We start from the raw sequence: 14,187 nt of genomic DNA, 5'->3' as shown, positions 1-14,187 counted from the left end.
CTGAACACAGTTAAAGCATAATATAGCAATTATCTTTGAAACCTGGCTAGATTTTACTTACTCTTTATTTTAAAATTTTTTTATTAAAGAATTTTTTTAAATTTTTTTTTAAATTTCTTTATTTGGAATTTCCTTTAGTGAAAGAAAAGGATATAGCTTGAATGTAGAAATGTAAGGGGGAGAAAAATCATGTGTTGCTCCCTCCATAATGAACTTTATAGTTAGTTGCTATCCTTGAGTGTTTTTATCTTTAGGAAGATTGGTAGATCAAAACCTGAATAAACTTGGAAAGGATGAAATGCTGCAAATGATTAGACATGGAGCGACACACGTGTTTGCCTCAAAGGACAGTGAGATTACAGATGAAGACATTGATCACATTTTGGAAAGAGGTGCAAAGAAGGTGAGAAAGTTTGAAAAGGGGAAGGCCACCTGTAGATTTAAATGTGGTGGCAAGACAGTGTATCCCTGGATGATCACTTGGTTCTAAGCTGGAGAGAAAAGGGGTTTTTGCTGTGGAGGGTTTTCATGCTGGTCAGTCACGTTTGTTTTCTCTGATGTTGTCAATAAGATGTTTTGTAATCAAGTGCCTTCCAGAATGGCTGCTGTTCTTTCTGGCAATGGGATGTTTTAAAAGGAAGTACCTTTCAGAGTGGCTCCTTTCTGGGAATGAGGTGTTTAATAATGACGTGCCTTCCAAAATGCCTCCCGTTCTGTCTGGGGATGAGATGTTAAATAATGAAGTACCATCCAAATGGCTACTGTTCTTTTCTGTGTCCCCCGTCCAAGACTGCGGAAATGAACGAAAAACTTTCAAAGATGGGCGAAAGCTCCCTTAGGAATTTTACTATGGATACTGAATCTAGCGTGTATAATTTTGAAGGGGAAGACTACAGAGAAAAACAGAAGGTAATGTTTTAAGTTTCTTTCGGAGGAATGCACTAAATTGCATGTTTTAATCATACTTGTTTAAGAGGTGTTGGCTGAAATACGGTGTCATCTATGATAATAGTTTAAATAAAAACATTTCTAACACAATGAAGTAGATGTAGATCTAATTTTATATAAAATTATAGCTGGTCTGAATATTTGCAAGACTTAGTTGGGGTTTTTTTGGGTTTTGTTTTTTACAGTTGGCATTTACAGAGTGGATTGAACCGCCTAAACGAGAAAGAAAAGCCAATTATGCTGTGGATGCTTATTTCAGAGAGGCTCTTCGAGTCAGTGAACCAAAAGCACCCAAGGTGAGTTGACTAATTAAAACAAGTAAATTGTTGAAATATGACTGGTAAATTGTTCCAGCTGTAAGCAACACATCGGTCTTTTTTCATAAAAACTGCACTATTCACTTTTGTAAATTGTGGAGACAATTTAAATTTAGAAAAAATCCGAAGGACTTGAGACAAACTTCTGTGAAAAAAAAAAAGAGCAGGATGAAACTTGTAGGATGTTAGGAGAGTAAGATCAACATTTTTCATGTTTTTACTTAAGCAGCTGTGAATTTTCCTTACCTGTGAAAGATTTCCTTAATGCTGCTTCAAACACCTGAACTTGTGTTCAAGGGGATGCATGTATGACTTTCCCCAGCCACCTCCAAAAGACCCCTCTTCCCCTTCTCTCAAAGGCATTTCAGAATTCTTCCTTGTTGTAGTTGTCTCTTGCATGGCCTTTTTTAATATAAGGCAGTGCATTTTTTGTAACAATAAAGCTTTTTTTTTTTTTTTTGTGCTCATAAACTGAAATCAGTTCTTACAAGCAAGCAGGTTCTGGATGTGAAAGGGAGTCAAACTTTGTATTTCAGGCACCACGGCCTCCCAAACAACCAAATGTACAGGACTTCCAGTTCTTTCCTCCTCGCCTGTTTGAACTGTTGGAAAAAGAGATTCTCTACTACAGGAAAACAATTGGTTACAAGGTAATGCAAGAGTTTCCTTGATTAGAGGGATGGAGCACCTCTCTTAGCAGGAAAGGCTGAGAGAGTTGGGGCTGGTCAGCCTGGAGAAGAGGAGGCTCCAGGGACATCTGATTGCGGCCTTTTAGTACCTAAAGATGGCCTATGGGAAAGCTGGAGAGGGACTTTCTACAAGGGTGTGTAGTGACAGGACAAGGGGGGAATGGCTTTAAATTGAAGGAGGGTAGGGTTAGATTGGATCTGGGAAACAAGTTGTTCACTGTGACAGTGGTTGAGACACTGGCACAGGTTGCCCAGAGAAGCTGTGGATGCCCCATCCTTGGAAGTGTTCAAGGCCAGGTTGGATGCGGCTCTGAGCAACCTGGTCTAAGTGGAAGGTGTCGCTTCCCCTGGCAGGGCATTGGAATGAGATGACTTTTAAGGTCCAGTTCCTTCCAACCCAGACCATTTTATGTGATTCTCTGAATTCACACATTGGAAGAGTTTACTGCAACAATAGAATATGTACCTGTCCTGCCTTCCACATCAATTTAAATGAAATAAAGTAATGTTAAGCTGAAGAAATTATTAGTTTACATTAACAGAAAAGTGACAATTGTCAATTATCTGCGAAAAATCAAGCAAATTTTACAAGATGCAAAACCTTTCAGGTACCTCGTAATCCTGATCTCCCAAATTCAGCCCAAGCACAAAAGGAAGAGCAGCTTAAGATTGATGAGGCTGAACCTCTTAACGATGAAGAACTTGAAGAAAAAGAGAAGCTTCTAACCCAGGTATGGTTGGGTCTTCAGTGAGACGGAAGTTCAGTTGAAGCTTGTTTTGTGTTTTACAGTGTTATGGCAACATTTCTTGGTCACTGATTCACACGTGCTGCAGTTAATACAGCTGCAGATATTGGCTCTGACTGAGAAGAGTTTTAGCATTAGGTTTGTTGTGGGCCTGGATACCTTTGGTTCAGGAGAATCCAAGTACACTAATTTGGTGCACCTTCTTCAGAGTCTGGCTTCCCAAGCTGGCATTGACTGTAGACTGACATCTTTCCTTGGCTGTGGGTTCTTGCAGACTCACTGCAGAGCTGGATGTACTATGTTCCACATTATTTAATGCAAATCTTCTGCCACAGTTTCATTCCCACGTAGAAGTGAATCCCAGAAGATGAATGAATGGTCAGTTTTCCTGAACTACATCTGGTAGTGGGTAGTGCCCCTCTCTAAAAGAGGGTATGAGCTGAATAGGTATATAATTAGGAAGCATGTACATTTAAGTAATCTAAAACAGGTTAATGCCTGATATGCCTTATTTGGGTGTTGTATTTTCACACTGTGTTTTGGCAGGGGATCAGAGTTACAGAACAGGATCTCTTGCTTGAGTAGTAATGTGCTGGAACAGCTCACTATTGCCAGCAGACTCACAGAACCAGCAGACTCACAGAGGTCAGGAGTCAGTACAGTGCAGTAAGCTGTGGCTAACTCACAAGGCTGACAGAACTTATTTCTTCCAACGATTTGTCAAAGTTATTGGTAATATGAAATAAGCCTATTTTAGCAGCTGATAACTTCAGCAGTGCTACTTCTGTCCCTACTGAGTATCATCATCACAAGACAGCTTTGGACCTTCTGAGGGAGAGTGACCAGGTAGAATGGCTGATGGTGTCTGTGAGGCAACTTGGTGGGCCTTTTTGATAAAACAAAACCATTACAGTCACCACTTGCTTCACTTAAACAAATTTTCCTCTAAGAAGGTGATCCCCTGCAGTATAAAAACAGTTTTTCTGCTAAATTAAACTGCAGAGAAAGAACAGCTTTAACACTGTTGGAATGATGGAGGTGTTACAGTTGGTTTAAAGAAACCTTATTGAAGCGAATTTGGAGAGAGACAAATCCTGAACCTCTGTGCAATGTTTCCTTGATTGCTATACAGGGCTTCACTAACTGGAATAAGAGAGATTTCAACCAGTTCATCAAAGCCAATGAGAAGTGGGGCCGTGATGACATTGAAAATATAGCACGAGAAGTAGAAGGAAAAACCCCAGAGGAAGTCATTGAGTATTCAGGTAACTCAGTTCTGTAGTCAGCTCTGTGAGTCCATATCTAACACTGCTTGCCTCCTTTGAACTGCTCATGAACATGTTAACATCTTATTTCTGGGAATTTCTTACACTACTCTTTAAGATTTTTCAGGGTAGAATTGTACTGATGGATTTCAGATCTGCTATCTGGATTTTACCATCTCTAGCCCCTGCATAATTAAGGCTGTACTAAACTGCACATGTAAACTATTGCTGATCCACTTCACTTTAACAAGAACTGAAGACATCACTACCCAGTTAGATGTAGGATAGTTTTTGAAAAGGAAATGCTGAGGAACAGTGCTTAGCTGAAGAGATTCCACTTTGCTGTGTATTCGCTAACTAGTAGTTAACCTTTACCTCCTCCTCAGGAGTGGGATACAGTAAACACCTTATGAATGGCCATTGGGTGTTGTAACATGAGTCCTTGTTTATTTAAACACCTAATTGTCTTTTAGGCACTTGCTTGTCTTTGGCCACTCAGTTGCCCTCCCTCTTCCCTCTCTACAACTCTGTTGCTGCATCAGTTTCCATTTGAAGAAGCTCTTTTTCTCTTGATAAGGAGACTGGCTCACAAAAACCTTTCTGGCCTGTATCACACCTCTTTTAAACTGAGGACTCCTATATCTAACCCTTGAAAATAGCCCTTGTTATACTGCAACACATGATAGCAGGAAGCAGAGGTTCCTTATCAGGGAAGGGCCTGTTGCTATACAACAGTGAGCTCTGGTAAAAGAAAGTAGCAGCTAACATCTTTTTTTTAAGGTAAAACTTCTTAACTTTTAATATGCATGATAAGAAACTAATGAATTGTTCTTTTCTTAGCTGTGTTCTGGGAAAGATGCAACGAACTCCAAGACATAGAGAAGATCATGGCTCAGATTGAAAGAGGAGAAGCCAGAATTCAGAGACGAATCAGCATAAAAAAGGCACTCGACACAAAGGTGAGTTTGCTTGTTTCTTGCTTGCTTTATTTTCTGGTGCCAGTGAGGAGAAAAACAGGACTCCATATCTGGCCACTGCTACTGATGCATGAAGACAACATGCTGGGCATGACATTTGCCTCTTGTGCATAATCCTCAGCACTTGTTTCCTATAGCTTTTCCATCCCACAGCAGTGCTGTCCTGGCAGACAGATGTGATGACAACTTTAGATATGACCTAACCTGTTGTTTGTAATAGTAACCTGTATCATAGGACACAGTTTGTAGTGCTGTATAACAAGCTCCTGGTGATTACATGCTTTTGGAAGAAGTAGGATTTCTTTTGGACCCATGTAACTGAAAATGCGAGTTATATATATATATATATATATATACACACACATGTTCAGAGCAGTTAAAAGGAAAGACTTATCAAACAGAGGATGTTTCCATTCTGGTCTGTGTTTCACCAACCAGGGTTTGGTGGTGAACAGATTTGTAGTAAATTAAGACAGTTCATCAGAATCTTCTCTCCACTTCAGGTTTGAATTAATTCTCTTCTAGGGAAGAACAAGTGTCGGATTCAGTTAACCAGGATGCAGCTGAACCGTGTGCTACAGTCTCATGTACCTTTTTACTTTTAGTCTGACAGTTCTCGAGGATTTGTGTCAGAAAGGATCATTGCCATCTCAATACTGACAGATCTTGACTGTGTTCAAATGTAGTGATAGGTCTGGAGTCTGCCATTAAGTGGAAGATCACAAAGCTGTCTGTTGTCTAAACCAGAATTTGCCAGTTTAGATACCTTTGATTGTCCAGAACCTACAGGCCTTTACTTGTGGTGACTTAGAAAACTGGATCTTTTATGATCTGTAGTGCTGTCTTCATGTCATGTGTTGCTTTCATACAAAAGACTTCCATGCTAATTCTGACCTATTTCTTAGCTTTATATGGTCTTATTTGTTTTGTTCAGATTGGGAGATATAAAGCCCCTTTCCACCAACTAAGAATATCATATGGTACTAATAAAGGGAAGAATTACACTGAAGAGGAAGATCGCTTTCTGATCTGTATGCTTCACAAACTAGGATTTGATAAGGAAAATGTCTATGATGAATTAAGACAATGTATCCGAAACTCGCCGCAATTCAGATTTGACTGGTTTCTCAAGTCCAGAACTGCAATGGTATATATACATTAATCTTTTTTGTTCATGAATGCCTATGACAAAATGGTTGTACCCCAGGCTAATCAAATAGCTTCTGAAATACTGAGGTATGTGCATGCCAACAAGACGTTACCTTTTTCTAACTTGGCAACAACTGTCGCGGGTGGCAAATGCAGATAAACAAAAGTCTTATGGGAGGAGAAATTCAAAGTTCTAAGGTGCTGTTTTCCAAAATCAGCATGAATTTGAGTTAAATACAGAATGTCTTAAAAAGCAAACACCTGTGATCAAATCCACTCCTGAAGCCAGCCAGTAAGTATCCAAAACCACTTAATTCCTTTGTTATTCCGACAAGATACAGCAAAACACTCCTCACCAGCATTTTTAATATTCTAATACAATTTTTACATTGAGTGGCTACCTGAGGTACTGATTGTATATGTTTTGTAATGTAGGAGTTGCAAAGGAGATGCAATACTTTAATCACTCTCATTGAAAGAGAAAACATGGAACTGGAAGAAAAGGAAAAGGCAGAAAAGAAGAAACGTGGACCAAAACCATCTTCGGTAAGATTTAAAAGGCACTTCTGTGGAAAAGCTCATGTGAAGACAGAGTGCTTTTCTGATTGTCTAGGACAAGTGATACCTAAAGTTATTTAAAAGCAACAACAAAAATTTAGAAGGCAGTGTTAAAAACTGTTTTAAGTTCATACTGGTGTTCAGCTAGTACAGTTGCGGATGTCAAATCAAGGAAAGTAAGTTTAGGTTCTAAATTGTAGCTCACATGCTTTGGAGCCAATAAACTGGTTATGTTTTGGATCATTGTGTTCGTGCACTGTGTAGGTTTACCCTGGTAAATACACCAGAGGTGTATCTGGCCTTTTGATTTATATAATCTGTTAAATCATCTACAAATCTGTATACAAATGGGCTTCTGGAGATAGTTTTGGGAAAACAGCATATATGCTTGACAACTCTCTGCTGACTAAATTCGAAGTATTGCTAATATGCAGGACTATTTTGTAAAGGAAACACCAGCTTTACCCATTTTCTTACATGGATTTGCTGTTCAGTGTATTGTTGCCTAGAGCTGTTGTATAAACAACTTAGGTGAACAAATTGCTTGGCAGATGTGCAGAAATCAGTAAAGTTAATAATGGTGGATTATTAAGTTTCTTAGACTTGTTCACAGAACATTAAAAGCTTTAAAACATCCTTATTTGCTTCTATACACTTTTTACCTCTATGAAGCCATACTCTTACAGAATTGGGGGAATATAAAATAACAGCAAAGATATGCAAACCATATTATGTTTGCAGTTTATCACATTTGAAAGCTGACAGGGTGTAAATCGTCTGCTTTGTTTTGAAACACATTACTTGCTTACAAGCCTTTTGCATCACAATAACTTATTAAAAAACCATACCTTGCAGGCACAGAAGCGCAAAATGGATGGTACTCCTGACGGCCGTGGAAGAAAAAAGAAGCTAAAGCTGTGAATGCAGAATTTTTTTAATCTCTAAATTTAAGAAGTAGTTCTTTAATTTACGGGTCTTCATAAGATGTACTGTATAATGCTTAACTATTTTAAAGAACATTGGGTTCATCTGTTTATTGAACTAGAACATAGTACTTCTTAATTGTAGTTTCACTTTTCTAAATGCAACAGCTGTGCTGAATTTTTTTTACCATTAACACTTGAAGTAATAAATTGTCTTCATTTATTAATAAGGCTTTATGTGACTTTTTTTTTTCATTTATGTTTCCACTTGAATACGTATTTATTTAGTCATTGTCCCAGTTTGTTTCCTTTTAGGGTGCTGTGAACACTGACTGGTGGTGGTTTCTAATAAGAAAACACCACTAAATAGTTCTGTTGATCATGATGGACAATCTCCATTTCTGGAACTTCTGTGGCTCTGACCTTAGCTTTACTCCTGAGGTAAATAACTGGCCTTTCCACAAATTTCAGAGAACGGAGGATATTTGTGCATAAAAGTAAGTTCAAGTAATGATCAGCACACATACAGATTGGAACAGAATTGTAACACTTTCTGCTTAAAATCTGTTCCAGGAGAAAGGTCAGTCAGTCAGTCATGCTGAGGTCTGTACTGCATTAGACTGGCCTAAGCATGGCAGAATGGGGGGATTGGCAAACAAGAAGTAGTCAGAGCAGAAAACATGACAATACATGAAACACAACCTGCTTCTCTCACACGCTCAGCTGGGGTAGATGCAGAGACAGCACTGCTGTGATGTGAAAGGAACTGGTGCTGACTCCAGCTGTGCACAGCTGTAATTAGCAACCCTGGCTCTGCCCTGAGCCAGTCCAGCAGTGCCATGCACGAGTGTTCCCTGCACTGTCCCTTTTTGGTGCTGTATCTGCACATTCTGACTTAGATGCCCTCTCATGTGGCATAATTTAGAATTTACTAAAAAAACAAACAAACCAAATCACAGCAAATGCTCGCAATCTTTGCTCAGTTTCAGCCTGCTTAAGAACACATATCTAAAGGCAGCAGTGTTGTATAAACAGAGGGAAATAATGAAAAATCAGCTTTGCTGACAATTCCCAGATGTAGATTTTCTGGGCAGCAGTTCAGTTTTTATTGGTATAGGACCTGAGTTTCCATTTGCCAGTGACTGATTTGCAGACACCAGCTGAGAACAGGCTGAATAACCACTCTTAAAAAAGTCACTGTGGCAGGTGCAGCAGGGTTGACAGCACTTCATAAGTTTAATTGTCCTGGCAGCCCTAGAAGAAATTAGTTTAACTGCTTACATTTAGCATACCCTAAACAAAAATGCTGCAGCTTTAAAAGCATCCCTTTTCACAAAAGAACCCAAAACTAGTCAAACCATGATCATTTGTTTTAAGCTAATCTGAATAAAAACCTTTAAAGAAAGCAGAAGGGGAAGACTTATTAAATAGTTAAGCAGCACTTCATTTGTGCTAACAATTCTCAAGTGGCTGCATGCAGAGAGTGAAAGGAACTAAACCTTAGTCTCTCAAGTGGTATCCTGCCAATTTAGAAAAAATCCATTTTCTTTCAAAAAATAAAAACTGAAGCAAAATATTTGCTCTAGACGATTCAGGTGTTTCCTCAGTGCTATCTGGCAACAAAACCTGTCCTTTTGTAAGTATTTGCCTGTATTTTCATGCTATAGTCAAGCAAACAAATAGATGATTATTGTACAATATGGGAAGGAGGTCATTACCTTTGTTCTGAACTGCTAGAGTCTGCTTAAGAATGTTTGAAAGCACTTAAAACACTGACATTTTTCTAGTGTGGCTTTACAGTACAGTCTAATTCTCACTGCTGACATACCAGCTCTCCTTGCAGGTAACACAACCTTACCTGTGTGTCTCTTGTCCGTATGGCTGAGGTCTTCATTATAAATTTGAGCCAAAACTGTTGGTATTGCCTATTTAAAAGAACATTAGCATCTACTGCTTAGCTTCCATTTTAATATTACTACGTTCCTCCTTCCCCAGCAAAAATTATTTAAAAGGCAACAACGACTGCCCCACCAAAACCCGTTACATGAAAGCTAAATTCTGTACATGTGATCAAAACCAACATCCTTTCAAGCACCAGCCTTCCACAGTGGATATAAGGCACATTTACATCTGCACATTCAAAACATTTTAAAAAAAAGGGGGTTAAAAAAAAATGATAAAGCATCAACTCCCATTCATGGAGTTTGAATTCTATGAATAAGTCACTCTCAAATGAACCTGGTACACCAACCCTGTCAGAAGTAGCTGCCCATTACAAATAACCAGCCACTATTCGGTGCAAAGGAGTCATCCAAGAGCTAGGTTTGAATCTGCTCTTTGGTGAAGTCACATATTAAAAGACAAGCACCCAAGGAACTGGCCAAACTTCTGAACTGTCACTGCTGCTGTGCCGTGTGCTCAGAGGGTCCCTGCTGCCGGAGAGGCTGGTGGGCACCGTGCTATTCCCAGCAGAAGGCTCCTTCCTTTGCCTCGACAACAGCAGAGCTACAAGCACAGCGCAGATCAGAAGGAACAGGCTTGCCAAGGCCCCAGTCACAGGGACAACGCTGTCTCCAGAGTCCCTGCCTGTGCCAGCGCTGTCCTGTGGTGCAACATGCCGGCTGGGACCATGTCTGTCCGCAGGACAGTTTGGTCAGGGCGGTCAATGCAACGTGCTGGATATTTGTACCCCTGTTGTTACCTGCTCCAATGTCTTGTGTGAAGATTGGGGCATCTGGGTTGGCTCTTCTGCTGCGTTTCCCAGCTGTGGGGCCAACTCCTCCCTTGGCAGAGGACAGGGTGTGGTGGTAGTTGAGGCTTCTCTTGCCACTGTGTGCATTTCCCTTTGATCAGACCATGTAGTGTGAATGTACCATTCTCAGCCAGCTATCACCTTAAACCAAACACCAAACACATAAAAACCCCATCAACCAGAAACAACCCCTCATGCACATTTACTATAAACTGGAAAGCACCCAGTATCAAATTCATCCAGGCAGATGTCCCAAGTCTGCTGTGAAATAACTCTAAGTCAAGTTAGCGGCAAAAAATAGGATTAATCTTTCCTTAAGGCAGACTGCTAAAGTAGAGCAGATAAACTATCTCCAAGTGCCTATGTCCCAAGAGAGCTTATTTCTCTCTAGGGTTAATGGGGAAAGGCTACTGCATTTTCCTAACAAAACACTAGACTAATTTAGGCACAAACCTTGCTTCAGGAGACCCAAGAAAGACTTCAGGAATTTTAATAAATCTGACTTAAAGCAGGATGCATAGTTTTCTTTTTTTGTTTCATATCATATACATACCAATCACTATTTTTTTTCCCAGTTGTAAAAAAAAAATCATCTCCAATTTCTTATTTTTTGACATGTGAAAAGGCTCCCATGGTAAGCTTAAACCAGTGACTGCTGCTCCCAGTCCCAGGTGTACGTGTCCACAATAACAGCATGGCTGCACATGGACAGCTCGGTGTTACAAAGCAATGCTGTCCCCATTTCTACACTGTTAGGGAAAGGGAACTAAGTAAATGCATTGCTGAAGTCTGTTGCTGACTAAGACACTGCCCATGACCACCTGCATACCCTGTTCTCCATCACAGTTGTCTTTCAGCATGGAAGAATCAAGAATTTCTGTGACAAACTTAGTGGACAACTTACCTGGAAAAGAGGAGCAGATGACAGGCTGAAAGCATCAGAACCAGGCTGTTTTACTAGAGGGAAAGCATCTGCATGATCAGATGCTGATGTAGCGTGAAACTCCATGTTTCCAAAGGCTCTTGCTGGTGTCTCAGGTTGAGTTTTGTCCTAAAGTAAGTAAGTTTAGTAATTCCAGTCACATGGAGATCAGGGATCTGAAAATGCAAGTGACCATAACTCCTGAATCTACAAGAGGGAGAGTGAGTGCACCCGTATTCCTGATGGTCTGGGCTGTACTTGGGCATGTACCCGTTGGCACCGGGGCAGCTGAAGGAGTCACCAAGATTCTGAACTGGATCACTTGCCCACAGATTTCAGACCCTTGTAAAGCAGCTTAACACCTTTTACATTACACCAGTCAATTTAAAATTATTAAATCATTACCAAATCATTGTTCTTAAAAATTCTGAGGACAGGAATGACCTGGCTTTAAGTGCACTTCCCTTTGCCCATGTTCCATGACTCTTACTACTGGTTTATTATGGGCTTTAATCTTAGTTTCTGCTACAATTCATACTGATATGTGGCTCTTCAAGTACAGCTCCTTTTAAACAAGCTTTTCCCTTCTCTTCACTAGAGGGCAACCCATACTCATACTGTATAAGAAACTACCAGCCTTGTAGCCTTATATCAAGCAAAATAAAGTTCTTAATAGGGCATTTGAGTTTCAGACTAACTCAGGGAGCAGTTAAAAACAAAGTTATTTCTGGTCCAGCACTGCCATTACCAGAAGTTTCCCTGGAACCTGTTTTGGCTGAAAAAAGTCAGTGAGCAGCAAGAAGCCATCCCTGTCTGCTTAAGTATATTCTATAACATGATGACAAAAATACTACTATTTAAAGAGACATAACAGTTCTTTGTTAGATTTTACCCTGAGACATTAGACAGCAGACTCAGTTTTTAATGTGCTAAAATAAACTCATATAATGAACATACAAACTGATAGTTCTGTAAAGACTACCCCCCAAGGTAATGCTTCTCTCTTTCATTACAACACACAGCATAACATCTAAACTACACTTTGCAGCAACGTTACCTCAAAATAAGATGGAGGGACTGTTGGACCTTTAGGACATTCTCATGACTTTTTGAGTTGAACAACTTTTAATTCATTAAATATGCTTGCTAGTTATTAATTTTTGCATTTGATTTTTCCCCCCACTCACTTCCCCTTGCTTATATCCTGGTTATAATGTTGTCTTTGGATCTGTTTGTTTGCAAGAAGCAAAAGATGCTTCATGTCTACATTAGAGTGATAAGGATACAACTCTTACACTGTTTACACTGGACCAACATCAACTATTTAAAAAGCTGCTTTGTATGTAGGTCTAAATGAGATACTGTTGCTCTGAAATAATTTTGGCTGATGTTTGCAAAACCTTTAGTATAAAAGCAGACTAATTTTGCATTCTGAAACGAGACAGTTTAAAACAATTTTAAGCAGCACAGCAACACCGTCAGATGTACAAATTTTTTACACAGGCTGAGCAATTCAGATTTGGGACTCCGAATACCTGTTTAAAGAAGTAACTGGTTTCAGGTACTTCTTTATGCAAATTATTCTTTAACAGAGAATTAGAACATTATTTGACTGTGGTGAAATATGATTCTAGATACAGGGGTAAACACTCCTTTCAAGAAAAAATAAACAAATAAAAAAAAAAAAGGAAAAATGAAAAGTGAGTAGGCATTTTACTGCAAAATCTCAAGTACATACACTGAATTGTCACAAAGAATGAGAAATCATTCTTTCAGTGCCATAGAACTTCTTTTCAGCTGTCTCTGTATGTAGAGACCACCAAGTCATGAGGAAATTCTGATCACTTTTATGTGATTAGGATTACTAAAAGAGAGATAAAAGTGTTCTATTTAGCAGCTGAGTAACATAAGTCTTAATTAGGAAAGGATCTTCCAAACCAATATTAGCATATTAAGGTTTGCAGGAGTATGGCTTTGCTGGCTTTCACCACATCATGCTGCTAGAAATTGGAAATGAGATCAGCCATCAGTCACTGTGCTCATTGGCAAACTCTGTGGGCCTTTTGCTTGCCTTCCAGCCACGTAACCATGCAGGTTTTAGGCTTGCAGAACTGTACATTTCAATGCCACACATCTGAACAGGCACATCTCCACAGGGTAATACTTCACTGACATAAGAACAAGAGGTGACCTCTTCATGAGAAACCTGTGCATTAAAACACAGGACTGGTAATGGCCCATTTGCTAATACTAGTCAAACCTGAGTCAGCCAATTTTAAAGTATTTCCTTCAATCCAAATATTTCAGGCCACTTGCCTGAAGAGATGAAGTTTTCTCAGTAATGATATCTATGATATTTGTCCATAGGCCATTTTGGCAGTGGGACTGGTCATTACTAGGCAGGGCTGAAAACAGCAAACATCTCTTAGTTGTTGGAGATTGAAAATTATAAATTCCGTATTTGGTCTGTCGTGCATTGTACGATTTTGTATGTGTTATACCTTATTCCCCATGTATGTGACTCCTGTGTTCTGATTGGTTAAATTTTGCTGCAGTGTTATGCATATTTATGTTTTCTCCTTATATGGTCATAATTTGCATGCTCCGCCCTCGCTCCGCCCCAGTCACGCCCCTTGTTCCAGAAAGTTCTGCCCCGCCCTACAAAAGGCAGGAGCCGTGAGGGCGCCATTTTATAGCCTGCCGGTAGAAGGTGTTAACTTCCTTGTCTAGCATTGGTTTCTGTGTTGCCATATTTATTATATTGTCGTTGGAAGCCCAACGATACGGACTTCGCCCACAAAATCGGTACAGAATTTTAAAATACACTTTAAAATGCAAAGGTTGGAAACGCTAGGGGCTCGCTCCCCCTCCACCATTGACTAATCCTGTCTCTGTGTTGCTGGGGGTGTGAGACGTTTTGAACAGTGGTGCCGGCTCCACA

At 39.7% G+C, this 14,187-nt stretch overlaps 1 protein-coding gene and 1 long non-coding RNA gene across 5 annotated transcripts in view; one reads left to right on the top strand and one right to left on the bottom strand.

Annotated features, from left to right (window-relative positions):
* Positions 1-7,802, top strand: part of SMARCA5 (SWI/SNF related, matrix associated, actin dependent regulator of chromatin, subfamily a, member 5) — a 22,043-nt gene extending 14,241 nt beyond the window's left edge. The window contains exons 15-24 of one of the 4 annotated variants that reach the window (XM_064651546.1): positions 255-403; positions 790-909; positions 1,134-1,244; positions 1,802-1,915; positions 2,563-2,685; positions 3,833-3,965; positions 4,806-4,924; positions 5,877-6,089; positions 6,527-6,637; positions 7,505-7,802. In XM_064651546.1, the coding sequence (XP_064507616.1) occupies positions 255-403; positions 790-909; positions 1,134-1,244; positions 1,802-1,915; positions 2,563-2,685; positions 3,833-3,965; positions 4,806-4,924; positions 5,877-6,089; positions 6,527-6,637; positions 7,505-7,570 (1,259 nt within the window). In that variant the 3' untranslated portion in view covers positions 7,571-7,802. The remainder of the gene's footprint in view (positions 1-254; positions 404-789; positions 910-1,133; positions 1,245-1,801; positions 1,916-2,562; positions 2,686-3,832; positions 3,966-4,805; positions 4,925-5,876; positions 6,090-6,526; positions 6,638-7,504) is intronic. The other 3 variants (XM_064651547.1, XM_064651548.1, XM_064651549.1) reach the window with 3 other exon arrangements.
* Positions 7,796-14,187, bottom strand: LOC135412739 (uncharacterized). Its single transcript, XR_010429926.1, has 5 exons — positions 13,748-14,187; positions 11,229-11,375; positions 10,274-10,465; positions 9,431-9,497; positions 7,796-8,826 (listed from the first exon to the last, which is right to left on the bottom strand). It is a non-coding gene; the product is annotated as an uncharacterized LOC135412739 (long non-coding RNA).

Source organism: Pseudopipra pipra, chromosome 4 (genome assembly GCF_036250125.1).
Source record: "Pseudopipra pipra isolate bDixPip1 chromosome 4, bDixPip1.hap1, whole genome shotgun sequence".
In the NCBI taxonomy this organism is placed as follows: Eukaryota; Metazoa; Chordata; class Aves; order Passeriformes; family Pipridae; genus Pseudopipra; species Pseudopipra pipra.
The sequence above is the reverse complement of the archived record's forward strand: the minus strand, read 5'-3'. Positions and strand labels throughout refer to the sequence as shown.